The sequence below is a fragment of the Strix aluco genome, chromosome 21 (assembly GCF_031877795.1).
Source record: "Strix aluco isolate bStrAlu1 chromosome 21, bStrAlu1.hap1, whole genome shotgun sequence".
In the NCBI taxonomy this organism is placed as follows: Eukaryota; Metazoa; Chordata; class Aves; order Strigiformes; family Strigidae; genus Strix; species Strix aluco.
The window spans coordinates 4,683,460-4,706,830 of record NC_133951.1 but is presented as its reverse complement, the minus strand read 5'-3'; the positions used below and the strand labels follow the sequence as shown (position 1 = coordinate 4,706,830).

Below are 23,371 nucleotides of genomic sequence, written 5' to 3'. Positions count from 1 at the left end.
ACTGATATTCCTGTTATTTTTAGCTGGAAGGGTCCTTGGAGCAAGAGAAGAAACTGCGCATGGACCTTGAGAGAGCTAAGAGGAAACTTGAAGGAGACCTGAAGCTGGCCCATGACACCATAATGGACTTGGAAAATGATAAGCAGCAGCTGGATGAGAAACTGAAGAAGTAAGTGTGGCGGTGGGGCCCCTGAGTGCTGGGCTGGTGCACTTGTCTTTTTCTCTTTGAGCTCTGACATGGTTTGCTTTGCCCAAAGGAAAGACTTTGAAATCAGCCAGATCCAGAGCAAAATCGAGGATGAGCAAGCCCTGGGCATGCAATTACAGAAGAAGATCAAGGAGCTGCAGGCAAGCCTCTGTCCCTTGCCCTCTCTCAGCCAGTGTCAGGTCAGGAAGGAGGAGGGCATGGGTGTGAAGGGTCCCTAATGTTCCCCAGGCTCGTATTGAGGAACTGGAGGAGGAAATTGAGGCAGAGCGAACCTCTCGGGCAAAAGCAGAGAAGCATCGGGCTGACCTCTCGAGGGAGCTAGAGGAGATCAGCGAGCGCCTGGAAGAAGCAGGAGGGGCTACAGCAGCTCAGATCGAGATGAACAAGAAGCGTGAGGCAGAATTTCAGAAGATGCGGCGTGACCTCGAAGAGGCCACGCTGCAGCACGAAGCCACGGCTGCCGCCCTGCGGAAGAAGCACGCGGACAGCACAGCTGAGCTTGGGGAGCAGATTGACAACCTGCAACGAGTGAAGCAGAAGCTGGAGAAGGAGAAGAGTGAGCTGAAGATGGAGATTGACGACTTGGCCAGTAACATGGAGTCTGTCTCCAAAGCCAAGGTATTGAAAAATATCCTGAATACATCTTGAAAATAAATAATGCTGAAACCTGTGGTCAGGTTACAATATAACTCTCTGACTCTGTATGAAACTGTATTTCCAACCATCTAATGCCAAGGAGCAGTAAATAACTTACATGCCTGTGCACATTTTTCTGGTGAGAATCATGCTGTTCAGAATAAGGAGGTGTCCAGATACTAATCTTCTTTCATTCTCTGTGTTCTCCACAGGCAAATCTGGAGAAGATGTGCCGCACTCTGGAAGATCAGCTGAGTGAGATTAAGACTAAGGAGGAGCAGAATCTGCGCATGATCAATGACCTCAATGCTCAAAAAGCTCGTCTGCAGACAGAATCAGGTGACATTTCCTCATTCCTGAGGTGCAATAGGAGGTCCTGCATGCCATTAGGATAGCACAGGGCACAATATAATAAATTGTATCTCAGAGCTACCGATCACAAGGGTTTACAGGAACAAATGATATTAATAGTCTAGTTAATTTTTTCACTTTGTCCTTCCCAGGTGAATATTCACGCCAGGTGGAGGAAAAAGATGCTCTGATTTCTCAGCTGTCCAGGGGCAAGCAAGGATTTACCCAACAAATTGAGGAACTCAAGAGACATTTAGAGGAAGAAACAAAGGTGAGGATGTTTAGCATAAAATGATTTTTTTCTGATGATAGAACTGTTTTTTAAACAAGCAACATCACCCCTAAATGGAACTGAAAAATATTGTGTACAATATTTTATATTTTAAAATCAAATTGGTTCAACATTCCTTCCCCAAACACATGTAGCACTGGAGTGAACACCAATAATGCACATGCTCATAAGCCAGAGAGGAAAGGAAGTGTAATGATATTGATGCTGGAGGAAGTCATCCACAAGGCTTTCATGACATTCTGACCATACTCTCTAAGACAGGATTGAGACACTTATTACAGAGACAGCAGGTTACTTTCCCCAGAGCACCTGTCACCAACACATCCTGATCCTCCAGAACACATTGATGTTCATCATCCCCCAGCTTTGCATTTGCCTAATTAGAGTTTGATTCTAATTTCCCTGTCAGCTTCACTGTCAAGAGGCATCTCAAGGCAAGTATTCAGGTTACCAATCCCAATATCCCCACAGGCCAAGAACGCCCTGGCCCATGCCTTGCAGTCAGCTCGGCACGACTGTGACTTGCTCCGGGAACAATATGAGGAGGAGCAGGAAGCCAAGGGGGAGCTGCAGCGCGCCCTGTCCAAGGCCAACAGCGAAGTGGCCCAGTGGAGAACCAAATACGAGACGGATGCTATTCAGCGCACGGAGGAGCTGGAGGAGGCCAAGTACGTGGGACATGGGATGTCGAATGGCTGGAGAAGGCTGAGCCTGTCAAGGGAAATTGGAGGGATATATTGTCTTTGTGGTAGAGGGAAGAGAGGGAGAGAGAGGAAAAGTTTGGTGTGGAAAAAGTGTAGATTAGAAGGAAAACATAGCCTTTAGGGTTAGAAATGCTAAGACAGGGTGAATACACAGCAGGCGCTAGGACAAGGAGATGATAGACCCTTTAGGCTGGATGTAATCTTGGAACAGAAAAACCACTGTGAAAATCACTATGCTTGAAACCCCCAAAGTGGCCAACTGCTTTCTTGCAAAAATTGTCTCCCCTCTAAGTTCTAACCTGGAGCTGCGCTTATCTCCTCCCAGGAAGAAGCTGGCACAGCGCCTGCAGGATGCAGAGGAACACGTTGAGGCTGTGAATGCCAAATGTGCCTCCCTGGAAAAGACAAAGCAGAGGCTGCAGAATGAAGTGGAGGACCTGATGATTGACGTGGAGCGATCTAATGCTGCCTGTGCAGCTCTGGATAAGAAGCAGAAGAACTTTGACAAGGTCTTTTGGGCTGCAGCGCCGGGGTTCCTGGGCAGAGCAAGTCCTCCTGATTGCCACCTCCATACTGACACCCCGTTTCTCTTCAGATCCTGGCAGAATGGAAGCAGAAGTATGAGGAAACGCAGGCTGAGCTGGAAGCCTCCCAGAAGGAGTCTCGCTCTCTCAGCACGGAGCTGTTTAAGATGAAGAATGCCTATGAGGAGTCCTTGGACCACCTGGAAACGCTGAAGCGTGAGAACAAGAACTTGCAGCGTAAGTCCCTGGCCCTCTGCTCCTGGCAGGGCTGTCTCGCTCTCCACCACTGCCCACCGCTCGACATGGGTCTGTGCCTGCAATTCTGCAAAGATGCCTGGTCACCTTGGTGTGGCAGTGCCCTTCCCATTCAGCTCTGAGCCTGACCATGCCACTGGTCTTTGTTCCCACAGAGGAGATTTCCGACCTCACGGAGCAGATTGCAGAGGGAGGAAAGGCGATTCATGAGCTGGAGAAAATCAAGAAGCAGATTGAGCAGGAGAAATCTGAACTCCAAGCCTCCCTGGAGGAAGCTGAGGTACGTGCTAAGAAATGGTGTCCAGACTGAAAGTATGGGAGTAGTTATTTGCAGGGATGGCAGGAAAGCAAGCCTAGATTTCACTGCATCAGAGACTAGTTAGAAAGGGAGCATTAGTTTGAGTCACTGTTCCTGCTGACTTGTCCAGGCCTCCCTTGAACATGAAGAGGGCAAGATCCTGCGCCTCCAACTTGAGCTCAACCAGGTGAAGTCTGAGATTGACAGGAAGATTGCAGAGAAAGATGAGGAAATCGACCAGATGAAGAGAAACCACCTCAGAATTGTGGAGTCCATGCAGAGCACCCTGGACGCTGAGATCAGGAGCAGGAACGAAGCCCTGCGGCTGAAGAAGAAGATGGAGGGAGACCTGAATGAAATGGAGATCCAGCTGAGCCATGCCAACCGCGTGGCTGCAGAGGCACAAAAGAACCTGAGAAACACGCAGGCAGTGCTCAAGGTCTGTTCAGCAAAGATGCGTATAGAAGAATGTCTCACCTTACATTTTTTAAGACGCAAGAGTGTTGTGCCACCTTGTAATTTCTGTTGTCTCTTTTACAGGATACCCAGATACACTTGGACGATGCTCTCAGGACACAGGAGGACCTGAAGGAGCAGGTGGCCATGGTGGAGCGCAGAGCAAACCTGTTGCAGGCTGAAGTTGAGGAGCTACGGGCAGCCCTGGAGCAGACGGAGCGGTCGAGGAAAGTGGCTGAGCAGGAGCTCCTGGATGCCACTGAACGTGTGCAGCTCCTCCATACCCAGGTCAGGCACTCTGCTGGAAATGAGTCCCATTAGCCAGGGATAACACAGAATGCGACTGCTATGCGTCTTGTCAGTAACTACTATATAAAGACCTGAAGAGCTACGCCGTAACATGGCCAGTCCAGGCAGCCACCCCTGTCTGGTTTGCTGCTGTGGCTCTAAAGAAGGCTCCTGCCTTAAAGACTTTCATAAACAATACTCACAGTTTTAGCTCTTGAAGTGGAGGCATTAGGTCTAACTGTACCAATCATGTCTTTTCTGTTGCATAGAACACCAGCTTAATCAACACCAAGAAGAAGCTGGAAACAGACATTGTGCAAATTCAGAGTGAAATGGAGGATACGATCCAGGAAGCCCGCAATGCTGAAGAGAAGGCCAAGAAGGCCATCACAGATGTGAGCTGGGGGTTCCTTTCACTGCTTAAGATTACTGCCTTCTCCCCAGAATGTCTCCAGCCCCAAAATGGCTTTCACCCTTTGCTCTCATCAGGCAGCCATGATGGCAGAAGAGCTGAAGAAGGAGCAGGACACCAGTGCCCACCTGGAGAGGATGAAGAAGAACCTGGACCAGACGGTGAAGGACCTGCAGCACCGTCTGGATGAGGCCGAGCAGTTGGCACTGAAGGGAGGCAAGAAGCAAATCCAGAAGCTGGAGGCCAGAGTGCGTAGGGCTTTTAGTTGTGTGTGAGTGAACGTGTCACGTAAGTAACCACCAGGGAAGCTCCAAAGCCGGGCTTCTCGTTGCAGGTGCGGGAGCTGGAAGGGGAGGTTGATGCTGAACAGAAGCACAGCGCTGAAGTCGTGAAGGGCATGCGCAAGTACGAGAGGAGGGTGAAGGAGCTGACCTACCAGGTAAGGCAGGAAGCCTCCTTGGGCTGACAGAGTTTTCTCACAAGAAGTCAAATTTTGCACACACCATCCCCAAGGGGAACTGTTAACCACACATGATGCAGAACCAATAATTCCTTCTCTTTGCTGCTTACCAATCACTCTAGTCTGAGGAAGACCGGAAGAATATTCTCAGGCTGCAGGATCTGGTGGACAAGCTGCAAATGAAGGTGAAATCCTACAAGAGACAAGCTGAGGAGGCTGTAAGTATTGCTTGAAGAATGGGCAAGAGCCACCTTCCACCGGGGCAGCATGCTTGTTGAGATGAGTACGAATCCCAGGAAAGGGGCATGAAAGAAACTCCCAAGTCACAGCAGTCTTGGCCACGCAGCCCCGCAAGGCTGAGGCACAGGAGGAGTGAAACCCCTGCCCTGGGCTCCTCACCACCGACTCCCTCTCCCCACACAGGAGGAGCTGTCCAATGTCAACCTCTCCAAATTCCGCAAGATCCAGCACGAGCTGGAGGAAGCCGAGGAGCGGGCTGACATTGCAGAGTCACAGGTCAACAAGCTCCGTGTGAAAAGCCGGGAGTTTCATGGCAAGAAGATAGAAGAGGAGGAGTGAGGATGTCATGAGGCAGCAAAGTGACCGGAGGGATGCACAAAATGTGAACCTCTCCGTCGCTTTCTCCTGCAATGAATGTTTGTAACCGTGTCAATGTCTAGAGAATAAAGACTGTAGATTCCTCTGCATACAGACATGAGTGGCTTCTTCTCACTCCGCCATGTTTTCCTGGTTCTGTCTGCCTAGTTAGCTATAGGATCCCATTAAACTTTGGCTATTGTTGAATGTTTAGCTTGTGTCCATTATCTGTCTGATGTGTAGCACATGTTTTTATTTCACAATCAGTTAAAAGTATAGGTAATAGTGTAGTTTTCCTTGCTAGAGGAATGGACATAGAAGATGACCAGTTTACAACAGACACAGCACTGTTTATGTATTTCACTGATACCCCACAATTATGCAATTTTTCTCCGCACAATCTGGCTACTATTCCCTTCACCTACACCTCTTGGCTCCAGAATTCCATAGAGCTGCCGGGCAGCTCACAGGGCCACATCAGGGCAGTGTTTTTTAGGGAGTGAGAGGGAAGAGAATGGAGAGTATTGGCAAATACATTTTCCTTCATTCAGACCCTGATCTGAACAGCAGAGACACACTGGGCATGTCCAGCCATGAATTCTCATGTGCTCTATCAGCCCTCTCAGCTGTTTTATTCCTATGCGTTATGTGTTGCCTTTCAAGCGAAAGACACACAGGCAGTGTCACGGTTTGTTAAAAGAAAAACCTATGCAGAGATGCCTGCCTAAGCTGGTATTTTCATAGCACCAACAGCTCTGTGCTTTGAGGTAACTTCTGTCCCTTATTTTCAGGATGACCAGACAACCTTGGAGGTTTTTTCTTAGAAACCAGAAAGACTGAAGGAGCTCTGGGTGAGAGACGAATGCTAACTGAACCAGATAGAAGTCAGAAAAAAAATGAGGACTGAAGAGCAGCTGGCAACAAAGGGAAAACAACGAGCCCATTATGAAGTGGAGGCCAGAGTTTGTGTTTATGTTGAGTACTTTTGACAGCGTACCTCTTTCCAGCTCTGCCACGCATCTGCTGGTGTTTGAAGCAGGAGCTAGTTCCTGCACTGAGCACTGGGCCTAGCAGGGCGCAACAGATAGGAGTGGAGATGGCATGGCGTGCTGAGGAGGCAGTGATGGACCTGCTGAACTGAGAGTTGCCCCAAACAGCCCTTCCTTTACAGGCTGAGAACCCTTTAAAAAATGTGAACTTGCACAACAGCATCCAGCATAAGAACACTGATTCTCTGCTTGCTCTCATCAGGAAGAAAGGTGTGCTTCCATCCACAGCAGGTGACTTCCATCACTTTTAGAGGCACTGTTCGACCTCTGCTCATTTCACAGAGAAAAGGGGCACCTGTGCAAAAAAGACCCTAGGTCTAATAAGATCTTGCAATGCCCAAGAAATCCAAAAGAAATGAAAATGTGCAGGCAAGCATCTGCAGGAGCTCTGGGCTTTGTGGTGTCTTGTATTTGGACAGAGAACACATTTCCCCATCGGCAAGTATCAGGATAAAAAGAGGAAAACGGAGGCAGCTGAGAGTAAAGAACCAGGTCTTTTCTATGCTGGATGCATGCCTGAACTGCTGAGGGAGCACTCCTGAGTCCTAGCTCCATTCTAGTCCCTACAGAGAACCAGACTCCTTCCTAGGCCTGGGAGCAGGCACAGAGTCCTGGACATCCACCTCTTGAGAAGTGAACCAAAGAGCAGGCCACTGCACAAGGCATGTCTCTGCATTTCTGTGTATGGGACAGCGCAAGGAAGGACAGCCTCCACCTCAGGTGGGTTTTGAGAGTAGGAAATGATGTTACCAGTCAGAACACACCCACCAAACCAGGCACCCCAAGGGAACACAGGGATAAACACAGAGTTGTTGAATCCCAGTGTTTTTACGCAGGAGATGTTTGGCTTGGCACAGTAACAACACTGCTGGGCTCTCCCAGGTTAAGACACTTATGGGAGTGTTTACCAGAGAAGCAGGGAAGAGGGAGGTAGGTTTTTGGGTAGCTCTACTGAGTTTACATGCCTATGCTCCATGCAGTTGGCTCTTTGGATGCCCACCCACTGCTTTAGGGGTCCTTAAGGACAAGATCTTGTGAATTTGGGCTGCAGCTGTGATTGCAGTTTCCCTGGGGCTGCATGCCCCAGCAGGGAGAGTGCAGGGGAAGTCTAGGAAGTGATCATCTGCTCAGCTGCCAGCAGTCCCCAGCTGCAGCAAAGGTAACGCATTCGTAGCAGGACTACTACATGACCTACCAGGTCCTTTACCAGGTCTCTTCTCCTTAGTGTAACAGGCAGTAGCTTTGTTGGGATGTGTCTTGGAAGCTGCTCAGTTCCTGCTCTGTCCTTGGTAAGAAATGGAGGCACACGCTATCAGTCAGGACTTTCATCAGCACAAGGAAGCTGTTGTGCTGTGGCCTTGCCTTGCCTTGTGTGCTCTACCGAGGTGTGTATTTCTGTTGGTTCACCACTCCTGGTAGCTGAGCACAAAGTAACCAGCTCAGGGGGTAATCATAAGCAACCTTGGAGTGAGAAGCAGCCAAGAAAGAGCCTGGTTTATTCCTTCAAGCTGTATAGGTCCTTATGCATCTTGCCAAATATTCTACTCATGAGCCTGATATAAGGCCACCATATGTGCCGTGGGAAAAAAGTCCCAGGATACTGACATTAAGACACGCCGCTGTGCAGAGCTACTAGGTGAATGCTGAGCATATGGTGCTTTGCTCACAGAGTGTGCTTCCCTTGGAAAGCTCCTGCACCCCGATCATGTCTCCTTCTAGGGATAATCTTCCTCTATTAACCCACAACGGTGTTCAACACACGGACTACTGAATCTTCCTCATGCTGCATTGCAATGTGTTGTAATTGCCATCTTCGGGCACGGTGCAGTTGCCCACATCTAAAGGTAGAAGATGCTGCTCTTCTCTCAGAAAGATTCAGCTGGGCACGTTTCCTTTTCTGCCTCAAACATTGAGAATCAGCAGCAGGCCTGGATGTGCTCTCCCTCATCATGCACAAAGAAGAGTGTGAAGTCAGCTGAATGACACTGTGAACCCGGAACCCTGCGTGCTTGCCAGCCTCTCCTGGGATGTGGTCTCCCCTCCAGGAACAGAGCAGCTGCCTCAGAGGAAGCCTTCTGCACAGTGAAGTGTACAGGCGTCACTCTCACGGTCTACCTTTATGCTGGCTCAAAACACAAGTAATCACAATATTTGCCCCTGTGAAGTGGATGTGAAAATGGCACTGTGGACCCAAACAAAGCCCACCTGGGCCTTCACTGTTCACACACAGAAGCTGAGCAGGGCTACAGTGGGATGATGACATTCTGTTCCTCACCTCTCTCCAGTCTGGGAACTTGGAATCAGCTCAGTGTTCCTGGGAATGCAGCTCATCGAGAAAACCCAGTGTTCCTAGTTATTAGTATGGAAAAAAGTCAATCTGTGCTGTGCTCCACCTTTACGGATCTGAAGAAACTTCTAAGGGGCCGTGAGCGTGCTGCTCACTCAGAATACTGACACTCACCAACCAGCAGCCAAAGTACTGACAGGTACAAGTATGGAGAAGAGCTGCCCCACAAAGTCTGCTAGGGAACACTGAGCTTCAGTGACTGGGGGTAAGGCAGGAAACACAAGGACATCAGGCCTTCTGCTGTTGAGCTGCCGTGTCGATCACTGCCTGCTTGCACAGCTTAATGATGATTACAGTCACACCATACTACGATGACACTCACTGAAAAGGAGGACACCGTTAGGATGAAAACTAAAATGGGAGAAAATGAAATTGACAGATTGAGAAAATCATCTAACAGCTGTTCTCACACTGAAACGCCCTGAAAATACTCCTAGGCTCGTCAGCCCCTTTGGCGCGCCTGTGTGACAGATTCTGAGGAATGTCTTATCAACTATAGCCATGGACTTGCTTAAACTTACACTATAAATCCCAAGGTGTGTTACTTATAATGCCACTGGCAGCGAATTGAGATCCGTCCCATGTACTGATGCTCTGTTGATGAATCTGTGACTGAGAGTGCCCACTGAGCATAGCAGACATAAGCATTGAAGTAAAACACTACTGAACGAGACACTGAAGCTTACTTTTTGTTGACTTGGGATTTGCTGCCATACACGGAGAAGAGGAGCCATTTTCCCCTGACACATTATTTTTGGAGTCAGGCTGCTGTCACCTGCTAAGTGCTGATGCCAAGTGGGGAAATCATCGCTCTGTAAGAGCCCATAAAGGATGATCTCTCAGAGGAAGTTTTAAATAGATGCAGTTGATGTGCTCCCCACACGGGCTGCAGAGGATCATGGATCTATGGCAATCTGAACAAGAAACAGCACGCTGTCTCTCCCAAGCACAAAAGCAGCATTCCGGTAATAACACCATCAAGGGGACCAGCAACAGAATCTGGAAATTCCTTTCACTGACAGTTTTGTCAGAGAAGCCCAATTCAGCTGCTCTGTTCTACAGGCACCAGTGAATCCCTCTGATGAAAATCCAGGAACGCTGCCAGCTCCACAAGGTCCCTGTCACATCTCCCCATGGCGTAGAGGAATCACCTAGTACCTGAGCCTTGCTCTTAGGGTCTCAGGACCGTGCTCTTACACCTCCCACGGAATAGGCATGCCACACCCCCTCACCATGCCAGCAGCACAGCCCCAACATCAACAGAGTACTGCTGGGGAAACACAGTCCAGCACACAGGAAGGCTTTGGAATCGGAGCCCAAAGAGGTAAAGTCCAAGCTTAGCTAATGTGTGCGGCTGAGAGCAGTGTGCGGTCATGGGATGGCTCTGCTCTGAGACCCTGTGAGTCACCCTGGAAGATACTGGCTAATTGGGGGCACTTCTCAGGGAGCTGAAGAGAGTGATCTGGAAGGAAGACAATATACACCTGTGCTGCCTGACAAAACAGTGACCAAGTGAAGTGGTCATTGCAGCTTGAGCTGGAGAGGATATGAGATACCTTGTCCCAAATCTACTTGCTTAGAGCTCAAACAATGTCCCCATCTCTTGGGTTAAACTCAGACCTTGCCAAGTACAAGCCTCATGGAGAGAAAGGTGTGTCCCTAGCAGCCTTTAGTGGGTGAGCAGGGAATCTCCTCAGGATGGGGGATGCAAGGACTGTTAGAGGACCCTGACACTATGGCGGCTGGCTATCTGCTGGCATGTTGCCATCATTGTTTCATTTCTGACCCATTTCCTTCCCTGTTCTTACCCAAGAGGCCTGCTCCCCCCCTCACCTGCCCTGTAGCAGGAGCACTCCAGTTGCTTTGATGGGTGATGGAAAGGGCATTTGGAAGGTCACCTTCTCAGCCAGGACCCACTGCCCAGCAGCGATTGCTTCCAGAGATGTTAGCTGAGAACATAAGAGGTGTCTGAGTAACTACGCAACTCGGGCACTCATTCAAGTGCAGCCCAACTTCAAATGACAGTCCTACCAGCAACTGAGATGGTAGAGATGCTCAGTCTTTTGCAGGCTGCTGGAAAGAGGAGACACAACCAATAGAAAAAGCTGTGAGTCGGACTCCCTAAAGGAAATATGCATTCGCTTCTGTTTTCCCTGCTGTGAGGTCAGGGAAGACCTGCAGAAATTGTGCACTGAGTGGAGAAGCAGCATGAGGAGATGGCAAAAGGCCATCCTGGTCTCTCCGTGGCTACTCTGAGATAGGATATATCTTAACCAGATAGCCCACAAACACCAGTGTGGACTAGACATGGTATGCTAGGCGTGGAGAAAGCACTCCTCATATTTGATTCCACACGACTCAATGCCCACCAGCAGAATAAACGGGTTTCTTGATGAGGAAAGTGCATCCCTACTATATGCAGGCTCCAGCACGCTGCCATGTCTTAGCAGAAGGGCAGGGAAGAGGAGTTTTCCTCCAAAGGATTAGGGTGCTGGCATTTCTGTCCAGCTTGGGCTAGCATTCCTGGGAGTTCTTCTTTTACACGGAGGACTGTTGTCTGAAGAAACACTGCTGAAGTGGAGGCTGGGCATTCCCTGTCAGGCTGCCCATCTGGTGTAGTGATGTCTCTCTCAGCGTGCTTAGCAAATGTTTGCAGCATAACTGACCGCACCATGTGAAAGCTGCACTTCTTAACAGTGGATGTTTGTCTCTTCTCATGCTGGAAATGCTTTTGCTTCACCTCTAAGCACGTTGGGTTCAGTGCTGAACAAATGCAATCCCTCCCTGTTACTGAATGGAAGTTTACGATATCTTTATTTTTTCACCTAGGAGGTGCCATACAGCATCACCCACGAGAGACACCATCCCATTAACCCTGTGGGTAGGAAATCCACTCTGTGAAATAATCTAAAAATCTCAAAGGAAGGAAGAAAATGGGGGAGGAAGGAAGGAAAGGAGGAAGGAAAGGAGGGAGGGAGGGAGGGAGGGAGGGAGGAAGGAAGGAAGGAAGGAAGGAAGGAAGGAAGGAAGGAAGGAAGGAAGGAAGGAAGGAAGGAAGGAAGGAAGGAAGGAAGGAAGGAGGAGTTGTGGATACTTTGATGACACACTGACATCTCGATGCTGCTGTATCTCCCACTTCAGTGAGTAGTGTCCTCTATCAAGTCTGCCTTGTTACACACTCCCTTGAAGCTAGATCCTCCATGTCACATGATCCACTGGTGATTCACAGGGTGCACTGATCCCCACAGGCATGTTCTGCTAATCCAGACAGCATGGCTGATAACAACAGCAGCATGCTGCAAATCCCACAGGGACTGCTTTTTCAAAGTCATCCTTGCTTGCTTTCAATAATCTTCCTGATTATTACTTGATTAATAGCAGTCACCTTTCAAGGTATGTTTTGCTCCACCACACCAAACACAGCCCATGCATCTGTAACTGCTTTATGTTAACTTCCATTGTGTGTACCTGGGGAGTAAGGTATCAAAGCCCAGCTGTTAACAGACAGAGCTCAACCTCCATGCTGAGGACAGAAATTCCACATAGAGCTCCACTGAACTGCAGTTTCTTCTTCAGGAGGTAGCCAGCACATACATTCGTGCTGGTCATTTGCACCTGCTGCTAGCATTTGACCAAAGAAACATTCTGTCAAAGGACGACGTCCTCCAACATCTTCCAGTTACATGCAAGGTTAGGTGGGACAGTGTGTTGTGTGCTACAGTTCTTCTGCCTGCTGAGCAGTCAGGCAGCTTTTCACATCTTCCTTTCAGGAAGCTGCTGCCCACAGTTTCTGGGCTCTCCTTTGCAGATCTCCTAGTCGTCTTCTCACCTACGAATGGTCTTCTCTTGGAATACTTTTCCTTCTATGTCTGAACGGAATTTGGTTCATTACCTCTCCTTGACTCTGCCCACAGTCAGTTAGGCTCTTATTACTTATTCAGGAATTCTCCTGGAATTACTTTCATCCTTGGAATTATTCTCATTGTTTGCATAGAGTGATAAGGGGGACCCTGGGAACTACCAACCAGTCAGCCCCACATCAGAGACCGGTAAGGTCATGGAACAGACCTTCCTGGAAGTTATGTCGAAGTCTATGGAAAAGGGAGGTGATTAGAGACAGCCAGCATGGCTTCACTGAGAGCAAATTGTGCCTGACTAATCTAGTGGCCTTCTACAATGGCGTGACTGCATCAGTGTACAAGGGAAGGACAACTGATGTCATCTGCCTGGACTTCTGTAAGGCCTTTGATACGGCTTCCCCCAACATTCTTGCCACTAAATCGGAGAGTTATGGTTTTGATGGATGGACTGTTAGTTGGATAAGGAACTGGCTGGCTGGTTGGCCACATCAGAAGAGTTACAGTCAAAGGCTCAGTGTCCAAATAGAAACCAGTGGTGTCCCTCAGGGGTTCGTACCGGAATCAATACTATTTAATATCTTCCTTAATGACATACCCAGTAGGATTGAGTGCACCCTCAACAAGCTTGAAGACAACACCAAGTCGAGTGGTGCGGTTGATACACCAGTGGGAAGGCATGCCATCCAGAGGGACCCTGATGGGCTTGAAGAGTGGGTCCATGTGAACCTGATGAAGTTCAACAAGGTCAAGTGCAAGGTCCTGCACGTGGGTCAGGACAATCCCCACTATCAGTATATATTGGGGGATGAGTGGCTTGGGAGCAGCCCTGCAGAGGGAGGGGATTCTCGCCCTCTGCTCTGCTCTCATGAGGCCCCCACCTGGAGTACTGTATCCAGCTCTGGGGCCCCCAGTACAAGAAAGACATGGACCTGCTTGAGCAGGTGCAGAGGAGGGCCACAAGAGTGATCCAAGGACTGGAACACCTCTCCTATGAAGAAAGACTGAGAGAGTTGGGCCTGCTCAGCCTGGAGATGAGAAAGCTCTGAGGAGACCATATTGCGGCCTTTCAATATCTAGAGAAAGCTTATAAGAAAGAGGGAGAAAGACTTTTTACCAAGGCCTGTCACAATAGGACAAGGGGAAAAGGTTTTAACCGGAAGAGGGTAGATTCCGGTTGGGTATAAGGGAGACATTTTTTTAAGATGAGGCTGGTGAGACACTGGAACAGATTGGCCCCAGAATTTGGGAATGCCCATCACTGGAAGTGCTCCAGCTCGAGTTGGATGGGGCTTTGAACACCCTGTTCTACTCAAAGATCTCCTTGTCTACAGGAGGGTTGTTGCACTAGATGATCTTTTTAAGGTCCCTTCCAATCCAAACCATTCCATGATTCTGTGATTCTATGACTCTACCCTCCAGCTTCTGCACGTCCATGGGAGTCAGAGATTGCACAGAGAAGTAGGACTTCAGACCCCTGCACTCACCCTTTCCCACTGGTTGTTTCTGGACTCCTCCTGGGCAGGGCACAGGGTGTTTCCATCAGCCTCCCCATGTCCTGTTCAGGGAGCCCTGGGGTGAGCTCTGGGTTTGAACTTCAAAAAATGAGTGCTGCAATGCCAGAGCCCTCCTTGGAACAAGCTCTTGATGCACGGGCCAGTGCTTGAGGCTGGGTATTACCTTGGATCACAGGCATCATTTTTCTGACCTTGCCCCTGTGTTATTCACCGAGATTTATCCACTGAGCTCTTTTAATAACCAAAATGCCAGTGACCCAGGAGGAGAGCGTGTTTAGAACTGACAGTGTTTAAAGCAGCTCAAGTGACAGTGCCCTTTTCCTAGAACTGGATCAGTCACTCTCCAGGACTACCAGCAGACTGCCCCTTTCTCAGAGTATCAGCATTGTACAGGACTGCCTACCACCTCTAGTGCTCTGATACAGACAGTACTGTGTTGATAGCTTTTGTTGCTGGAACTGTACGAATGTGTAAGTGTGCAAGATATTTGGGATGGGATGGGAGTGCTGGACTGAGGATGCGTCAGAGTGCAGAGGATCTCGGACTGTATGCTGTGCGTGTGATTGTGTGTACAGTTGTGTTTGGGTGGGGTTTGTTTGGAGTTGTAGGTAGTGAAAGGCTACAGGGACCTCCCCAGCTTCCTGACCCAGTTGAGGACATTGCTTGCTATATGTTGGCACTGAGTACATATGTGAGGAACAATCTTAAGCTGTTTAGAACATTACTTTGCATTTTTGGCTCTATCACCTCCTGTATTGTTCTATCACTATATCTGTACTAAGTTTGTAGGTATACTAGAAAATTTCTAAAGTTCTTTAGTACTAGTCACTAAATATTACACAGATATACTTACTCAGCCCTGTGCCTAATTCATTTTTGAGTGTACCATATCTTTCAACTGGAATGTTTAGAAAAACAATGTAAATGTTTCTTTGTCTTGGGGTGCATCTCATTTCCCAAGGATGTCATATGTAGGAATTTGGACTGTAACACATTTTGTTTCTCTCATTTTAAATTTTGGATGAACATGATTTAAATTAGTTTAGCAAGAATATATTATTTTTTTTCACAGTTTATCTACTGTCCTTAATGCATTTCTTCATTAACTTCAGAACATCACCTGGAAAAAATAAATGTTATTGACACAATGCACCTGGAAGAGTTGCAGCACAGACACGCACTAAAAATCTTCCTTAAGTCCAGGAGGAAATCACTGGAAATGGAGCAATAGTATCCATAAGTCCTACATCTAAGTTCTTCAAGTGCCTTGACTAATTGAGATTCTCTCCTTAAGTCTCTTGTCAAATTATTTATAGTCGATACATTCACATCATTGGTAAGATACAAAACATTTCTAAATATATCTGGTCAAATCAAATGACAATTATGTCCTTAGTTAAGTTTGCCAGACAATGCTTTGCCAAAGAATGTTTGCCAAAAAATATTTTGACCGAAAAAAGAGGAGGAATCCAGAGCATCTGCCAACCAGACTCTATAAAAGTGTCTTTGCAGTGCTCTGCCCTGTCTCCAAGAAAAGTTTCAAGGTAAGTGTGCTAGGTCTATTGGTTTGTTGAAAATAGGCATCCCCCTTTATCGCATATTATACAGTATATTATTCCCTCTGAAACTGGATTCCAAATAAGTTTCTCCACCTGCTTTCAAGGCATCTGTATATTTTTTACCTATACCTTTTTTTTTTTTTTGAATTTTACATAAGAATACAAAGATTCCTTTAATATTCACAGATATGACGCTGTACAATCTGTAATGCCAATGTACAATCTGTGTAGTGTTATGGGACAGAAATCACAGCAATTTTTAAGAGGTTATTCTGTATTATTCAAGGATGAAAACAAGATGTTTCTCTTCTGGGTTTAAATTATTAAACAGGAGGAAAGCTAGTTTTGCTAGGTTTAGCAGTTCTAGTATGTGCTTAATTTTACATCATTGGAAAAGTTCTCCTTGCAAGCAAGGTACATTAATGATCTATTGATGCTACATTTCTTTTCTCCCACAGGGTTGTCTGGTGACGTGCCTTCAATAAAGTGCAGACATGGCTTCTGCAGACTCTGAGATGGCTGTTTTTGGGGAGGCGGCCCCTTATCTCCGAAAGTCAGAAAAGGAGAGAATTGAGGCCCAGAACAAGCCTTTTGATGCCAAGTCATCGGTCTTTGTGGCCCATCCTAAGGAATCCTTTGTGAAAGGGACAATCCAGAGTAAAGAATCAGGGAAGGTCACTGTCAAGTCTGAAGCAGGAGAAGTGAGTAAAAACCAAGGCTTAAAAACTGTATGTAATTCCCAGTCTCAGCGCTCTCAGACATTCATACATTTCTTTCCTTATATGACAGACCCTGACCGTGAAGGATGATCAAGTCTTCCCCATGAACCCTCCCAAGTATGATAAAATCGAGGACATGGCCATGATGACCCACCTCCACGAACCCGCTGTGCTGTACAACCTCAAAGAGCGTTACGCAGCCTGGATGATCTACGTAAGTACCAGCAGCAGTCTTCCTCTGGGCAGCGAGGAGGAACTGCTCTGCCAGGGTAAGTGGAAGCCAACGTGCTGTCTCCCTTCCTCACAGACCTACTCGGGTCTCTTCTGCGTCACTGTCAACCCCTACAAGTGGCTGCCGGTGTACAACCCGGAGGTGGTGTTGGCCTACCGAGGCAAGAAGCGCCAGGAGGCCCCTCCACACATCTTCTCCATCTCTGACAATGCCTATCAGTTCATGCTGACTGGTGAGTTGTTTCGTGTTCTTTAAATTATTTGGCTGTGAACATTCTCAGGGAAGCAAAAAATTATTTTCTTTGCAAAATAGTTCAGTTTAATGGTGTTGGGAGAGTGGATGTCTTCACATCATTGGACATATTTTTTTTATTGGACACTGTCATTGAGACCATGTTTCTAACAATCAACATTATAATTTACTGTCCAAGATATTTATAAGAATATGGTTTAATGCTGAATACATTGTCAGATTTTCCTTCAAAGAAAATTGGATAAACTTTTAAAGTTCTGGTTTTTTCTTAGTTGAGAGGATTTTTCTTTGAATGATTTGCTTGGATTTTCTTTTTGACTGGAAGTCACTAGGGTAGTGTTCTATAAATAAAATTGATTGTAAAGGAAAAGAAGATTCAACATTGAAGCCAATGCTTTCTATGGTGTTTTTATGAAAACTCAGGAAGCAGTCTTAATCAGACGTTACAGTGAAAGCTGCTTGAAAAATCAATACTTCCACCCTCCATCTCAGAAGCAATTCCTTCTTTTCCATTCATTAATAGAAATGTAAGCAGTAAGAAAGAAGGGTAATGAAAACATTTCTAGAATTGTTTAAATCTCCAGACTTTCAAAAAAGAGCATATTAGTCAGAAAAATATTAAACAAAGAGAGGTATATTTTAATTTGTTAAAATAAAACTTGTTCCCCGCTTCCCCCCCCCACTACTGTATTTAGTTCTGTACTATACAGAGAAGTTAGAAAGTTAATTGGAAGAGAGTACTATGAAAATGGAACAATAATAAATTGTTTGCTTAGTGTGTCTTACCATGGCAGTATTTATGTAAGTCATCATACATTTACTCTTACTGGCACCTTCAAGATATGTGCAGGAACTTGGTGAACACGAATCCAAACTAACTCCTAGTGGATGGTTACTTAATGGCTTAGTCTCTTCAGACTGCATGCAGTGTATTGGAAAACACCATCCTAGAGGCTTAGAACAAATGTAAGCCAACTGGCAAAAAGCACTTTGTTGAAGGCCAATCCAGTTACACAGCCTATTGAGGTAGGTTATTAAACACACATAGACTTTCTTCAAAACATAACTCTGGCTAGTTAACTGTGAAAACACAAAAAGGCATGCGAAGGTTTGAGAACAACTTGCAGCAAGCATGAATACTTAATGCTTCTTTCTTTTTCAAATACATAAGGAGCAGAAGGGTTTAAAGTGAGTCTGTAGAGTCTGTACTGACACAGTCAAAATTTAAAAAGACAGCTTGGAAAATATAAGGTTGTATCAGAACACTAAATGAGATTTGTTTACCTTAAAGCAGTGTGGGAAGTATTCATTTCTGGAACTCCTCCTTATAGTGGGATTCATCAGAGGAACTTCTGATTGAAGTGTCCTTGAAAAAACCCAACAATAGAATAAACACTAGCAAATTGCCAGGACAGAATTCAACCAGGCATTCCAGTTGAACTCTACAGATCAAAATTCTCACTGAAAATTTATTGGAAAATGGCGACTGCTGCAGTAACTTTTAAAGAGTTGTGAGGGAGTTTTGAGGAACAGCATACCAGTAAGCTTGATTTTTGTAAAAGGCAAACTGCCAGCAATTTCTAAAGAAGAGAATTAGGGGCATGTGAATATGTGACTTACCAAGAAGGAAAGATGTACTTTTTTTAAAGGGAAGCCTTACAAAACCACTTTTTTTTTTTTTTTTTTTTTTTTTTAACAAAAAAGAGCTGGTCAAGGTAGCCTATCTGAATCCAGTAAAGATCTTCATACAGTTGGTAAAGCAGCTATTATTAACATAATTGTTTATGCTTACATTCATCACCAGCTGTAGAATTGAGAAGGTTCGAAAAGAACTGGTTAAGAAAAAGGAAGATGTATAAAAATAGTTTTTTCAGTTTTCATAGTGCAAAGTTTTTATCAGTGAAGTCACGCTGGGATATGTTCTGGGACTTCTGCTGCTCAATATTTTTTTAAATGATCTGGAAATGATGACAAACCTTCTGTTTTGACTAAGTCCTTCAGGCCAGTAAAGACGAAGTCTAACAGTGAAGAATTTCAGAGGGACTTTATGACATTAAATGATGAAATTATTATTCAGTGAGTGGCAACAAAGTTTGCTCAACAAGAATGTAAAACAATAGACGTAGAAAAAAAAACCCAAAAGATGGGCTCTTTTCTGACAACTACTGCTTTTGTTATAGATATCCTTTAATACAGCTTTGAAAATTTTGTCTCGGTGATCAGAAATCTTCAAAATAACAAGTTGAAAGGTGGAGGTCACTGAGCAAGAAATAGTGACCAAAACAGAAAACATCATTATATCATGGTGGTTACTGAAGGAATGTCTGCCCCTTGTGTACTGTATGCATTTCTGCCCTTCCTTTTTCAAAAAGGATGTAGTAGAAATGGAACAGGTCAAGACAAGGATGAAAAGGTTTCCCAAAGTTATGACAGGACATCTGCTCAGGTAACTCTAGACAAATGATTTGTGCTACTTTATAAAATTCTGCATGGCACAGAGAAGATGAAGAGACGAGGAAAGAACACATGAAAAACCAAGCTCAGTACCAACCACATTTTTTCCCTTCACACAGGATGTGGTTCAAAACCAGAGCACACTGGATGGTAAAAGTTGAAGCCACACAAAAAGAACTGAGCATGATTTAAAAAAGCAACCAGACAAAATTCTGGAAAACAAACTCATCCTAAGCTATTACACATAAAAACATCAAATCTACCTCTGGAAGTATCAAAATTTCAATATTTGAGATTATGGGAGAGTATTCTGGTAAAAGATTACTACATGCTTATGATGACTTTGTGATTTTTTTTAGGTAACAATCAATTGGCCACTGACAGAAAAACCATCTATGGAGGCCTGTGGACTGATCAGAAGTGGTTGTTCTTATGTTATAAAGTTTATGAGAAGCACCTGTTCCAGTTCACTTTAGTTTACAGATTAATCAGTAACTCTTCAAAAATACTCCTTAGTTGGAATTATTTTCATAAAGAAAATCAGCAGCTTGATATGAAGAGAATATCCAGAAAAAGAAGCGCATATACTACACCTGACATCCACATCACTGTTGACATGTCACCTTCCCAGCTACAGCTGGGAACTTTGAAATGTTCAAAAGGAATTTGGGGTGAAGCCACACAGGTTTAGGAAAGAAATTAGCCTACTGCTAGAGAGTCTTCTAAAAGTCACAAATTTTATCTAGGATATTCATGATATATATTAATAATCTATTTGTTTCTGCCTCTCTCACAGATCGTGAGAACCAGTCGATCCTGATCACGTATGTACACCCCTTCTCGGGTCCCTGTGGGGCTGCCCGGTGCTGGGGGACCTCCCGCCTGACCACACGCTCTCTGCTTCTCTCTTTGGTTTCACAGCGGAGAATCCGGAGCAGGGAAGACTGTGAACACAAAGCGTGTCATCCAGTACTTTGCAACAATTGCAGCGAGTGGGGAGAAGAAGAAGGAGGAGCAGTCAGGCAAAATGCAGGTGAGTCAGGAGGAACAGGTTGAACATTTGCCATGTAATTGCCATGTCAGATAAACACTGTAATTGAATAATTATCACCCTGTAGAGAATGTTTGACGATCAAATAATTAATTAATAGATACTAGCTTGAATCAAACCTTTCCTCTGTTCCTGAAATGATTTTTGGAGAGGATAACCAGCAATAATTATAATTCTGCAGGGAACGCTTGAGGATCAAATCATCAGCGCTAACCCACTGCTGGAGGCCTTTGGAAACGCCAAGACCGTGAGGAATGACAACTCCTCACGCTTTGTAAGTTGTTGCTTTGGACAAAAATGCCTCCTCATTACAACAGCAGTGATGGGCTAGTGGTGTTCTCACATAAGGAGATGGCAATGAAATGTACCGAGGCTGAAATGCTTCTTTTTCCCCTTAACAGGGCAAATTCATCAGAATCCACTTTGGGGCCACAGGCAAACTGGCTTCTGCCGACATTGAAACTTGTAAGACACTCTCCTGGCCTGATCCCATTCTTTCCTAAATGCCCAGCTCCACGTGCGTTCCCGTGCCTAACTCTTTCTACCTTCCTTGGCAGATCTGCTGGAGAAGTCCAGAGTCACTTTCCAGCTCAAGGCAGAAAGAAGCTACCACATATTCTATCAGATCATGTCCAACAAGAAGCCGGAGCTAATTGGTAGGAAGGACCATGATGTCTTCTTGAGGATGATTGCTGAGCAACAGTTGCCTCTGTTACCTGGTTGGCAAAACTAAGCCTGTGCCTTGCCTCTTCCTGCTTTCAGACATGCTCCTCATTAGCACCAACCCTTTTGATTTCCACTATGTGAGTCAAGGTGAGGTCACTGTTCCCAGCATTGATGACCAGGAGGAGCTCATGGCTACAGATGTAAGTGACACAGCAAAAAGGTACCTAGTGTACATGTCTCAAAGGTGACATAGGTGACCTGCTAAGGACACGAATTTTAATTCTTTGTTTTGTCTGCAGAGTGCCATTGACATCCTGGGCTTCACTGCTGATGAAAAGACCGCCATCTACAAGCTGACAGGGGCTGTCATGCACTACGGGAACCTGAAGTTCAAGCAGAAACAACGAGAAGAGCAGGCAGAGCCAGACGGCACAGAAGGTATCAGCAAATTCAACAGCTGACTTGTTCAGAGAACTTCTCTGTTTGCAGAGATGATATGTTAGCCTCTAATGACAGGCATTTTGTTTGTCCGAGTCACCACATAAAATTCTGAGGAAAAACATCTTTGTTCATTGACTCTCTATCTGCAGAGGTGCTTCCCTGATCACGGGAAATACCGTTATTTTATCTAATGGATACTCCCCAAACACACACAGCCTGAAAGGGGGAACTTCAACTTCAACAGAGAGTACTACTCTCTCTGCAAAGCCTTCAACCACTAAGTCACCATGATGTGCAATCATATTTTTAGTGAAATAAACCCTGCTTTCTCTGCTATGCAGAAAACCACTTTCCACAGGAAAGGAATGTGCTGCATGCACACCTCATGTATTCTCAGAGGCTTTTGGAGTTTTTCTGGGAACTTCCAGATTCCAGCTATTCCTATACAACCCCTACCTGTTCTTGCCTTCAAAGGAGGCCATCATTGGCTTCCAGAATTTATATTCCTTCCCAGAGCCTATGTATGAGACCAGACCAATTCTTTTCCATTTCTAGAACACGAACAGCAGTTGTTCACACTGACCAAATTCTAGCCGTTGTCCAAAGATAAATGCTTCTCTCTCTTTCCCTCTTTAGTGGCTGACAAAGCTGCCTACCTGATGGGACTAAACTCAGCTGACCTGCTCAAAGCCCTGTGCTATCCCCGAGTCAAGGTTGGGAATGAATTTGTGACCAAAGGTCAAACTGTGGAACAGGTAAGTAGAAGACAGCTTGAAAATGTCTTGAAAGAGTACTTGAGCATTCTTTTTTGACTGTAGGAGGTAACTCTTGTTCTTTCTTCTGTGCTCTAGGTGAACAATTCAGTGGGTGCCCTGGCAAAAGCTGTCTTTGAGAAGATGTTCTTGTGGATGGTTATTCGCATCAACCAACAGCTGGACACGAAGCAGCCCAGACAGTACTTCATTGGTGTCCTGGACATTGCTGGCTTTGAGATCTTTGATGTAAGGAACCGGGATTTGGCACCACAGTCAAGGGAGGGGCAGGGAGGTGTCATGAGGACTCAGAAACGCACTTCTTTTTAAGAAGATTCAGGAGTTTATCCTCCTCATCTGCAGCTTTCTAGAAACTCCTCCCTCTTCTCTGTCACAGTAGCACCTTCAAATGGCTTTACTAACAAAGACTTTGATTCTAACGTTGTCAAGAGGTAGAAGAAAGCTCTGCTTTCTGACAAATGGTCCCAGAGGCCCTTGAGGGGGCCTTGGGTCTTAGGCTTTGCAAACAAAGAGACAGCCAAAGGTCTTAGGCTTTGCAAACAAAGAGACAGCTTTAGGACTAAGGCTCACACAGATGTGGGCCAAATGTGTGGATGCTCTTGGAAGAGCCAAGGGAAGGGTAGTGCTATGGGGAAGTTCACAGCATGTTTCTGGTGTTGTGAATGCAGTGATGATGCTAGGACTTCTGTCAGAGCAGAGAAACCCCCTGACTGTTGATCTGAGGACAGAGGCATTCTTGGGTGGGACCCTGAGGAGGTGTCCACTCTCTGGGAGGTCAGAGAACTGAGACACCTACACGATGCCACAGCTAAAGTTACTGAAGGATTTGCTTTTGAGTAGCACAGTAAAAAAGGGTTGTTACTTTAACCTTGATTTCAAAAGCAATAATAATAAAATCCTTCAAGGACAGTAGACTTTACCACAGAAGTCCTGCTAAGGAAACACATGCAGTTACAGTACAGTTAGGAGTGGT

The 23,371-nt window shown here is 45.9% G+C and overlaps 2 protein-coding genes across 2 annotated transcripts in view; both read left to right on the top strand.

The window, feature by feature from the left end:
- The window catches only part of LOC141932964 (myosin heavy chain, skeletal muscle, adult-like), a 44,137-nt gene that overhangs the window by 10,244 nt on the left and 10,522 nt on the right, over window positions 1-23,371 (top strand). The window contains exons 23-47 of the mRNA XM_074847216.1: window positions 24-169; window positions 258-348; window positions 437-826; window positions 1,057-1,183; window positions 1,348-1,466; window positions 1,959-2,155; window positions 2,517-2,700; window positions 2,787-2,952; window positions 3,126-3,250; window positions 3,399-3,707; window positions 3,809-4,012; window positions 4,282-4,407; window positions 4,502-4,672; window positions 4,759-4,863; window positions 5,007-5,102; window positions 5,308-5,462; window positions 20,214-20,291; window positions 20,389-20,500; window positions 20,700-20,792; window positions 20,920-20,983; window positions 21,076-21,174; window positions 21,281-21,384; window positions 21,484-21,622; window positions 22,262-22,380; window positions 22,477-22,626. Coding sequence (XP_074703317.1) covers window positions 24-169; window positions 258-348; window positions 437-826; window positions 1,057-1,183; window positions 1,348-1,466; window positions 1,959-2,155; window positions 2,517-2,700; window positions 2,787-2,952; window positions 3,126-3,250; window positions 3,399-3,707; window positions 3,809-4,012; window positions 4,282-4,407; window positions 4,502-4,672; window positions 4,759-4,863; window positions 5,007-5,102; window positions 5,308-5,462; window positions 20,214-20,291; window positions 20,389-20,500; window positions 20,700-20,792; window positions 20,920-20,983; window positions 21,076-21,174; window positions 21,281-21,384; window positions 21,484-21,622; window positions 22,262-22,380; window positions 22,477-22,626 — 3,669 coding nt within the window. The remainder of the gene's footprint in view (window positions 1-23; window positions 170-257; window positions 349-436; window positions 827-1,056; window positions 1,184-1,347; window positions 1,467-1,958; window positions 2,156-2,516; window positions 2,701-2,786; window positions 2,953-3,125; window positions 3,251-3,398; window positions 3,708-3,808; window positions 4,013-4,281; window positions 4,408-4,501; window positions 4,673-4,758; window positions 4,864-5,006; window positions 5,103-5,307; window positions 5,463-20,213; window positions 20,292-20,388; window positions 20,501-20,699; window positions 20,793-20,919; window positions 20,984-21,075; window positions 21,175-21,280; window positions 21,385-21,483; window positions 21,623-22,261; window positions 22,381-22,476; window positions 22,627-23,371) is intronic.
- LOC141933131 (myosin heavy chain, skeletal muscle, adult-like) lies at window positions 15,785-17,405 on the top strand. Its single transcript, XM_074847521.1, has 4 exons — window positions 15,785-15,795; window positions 16,269-16,511; window positions 16,600-16,743; window positions 16,837-17,405. The coding sequence occupies exons 2-4, from the start codon at window positions 16,305-16,307 to the stop codon at window positions 17,014-17,016; spliced, it is 531 nt and encodes a 176-aa protein (XP_074703622.1). The 5' UTR covers window positions 15,785-15,795; window positions 16,269-16,304; the 3' UTR covers window positions 17,017-17,405.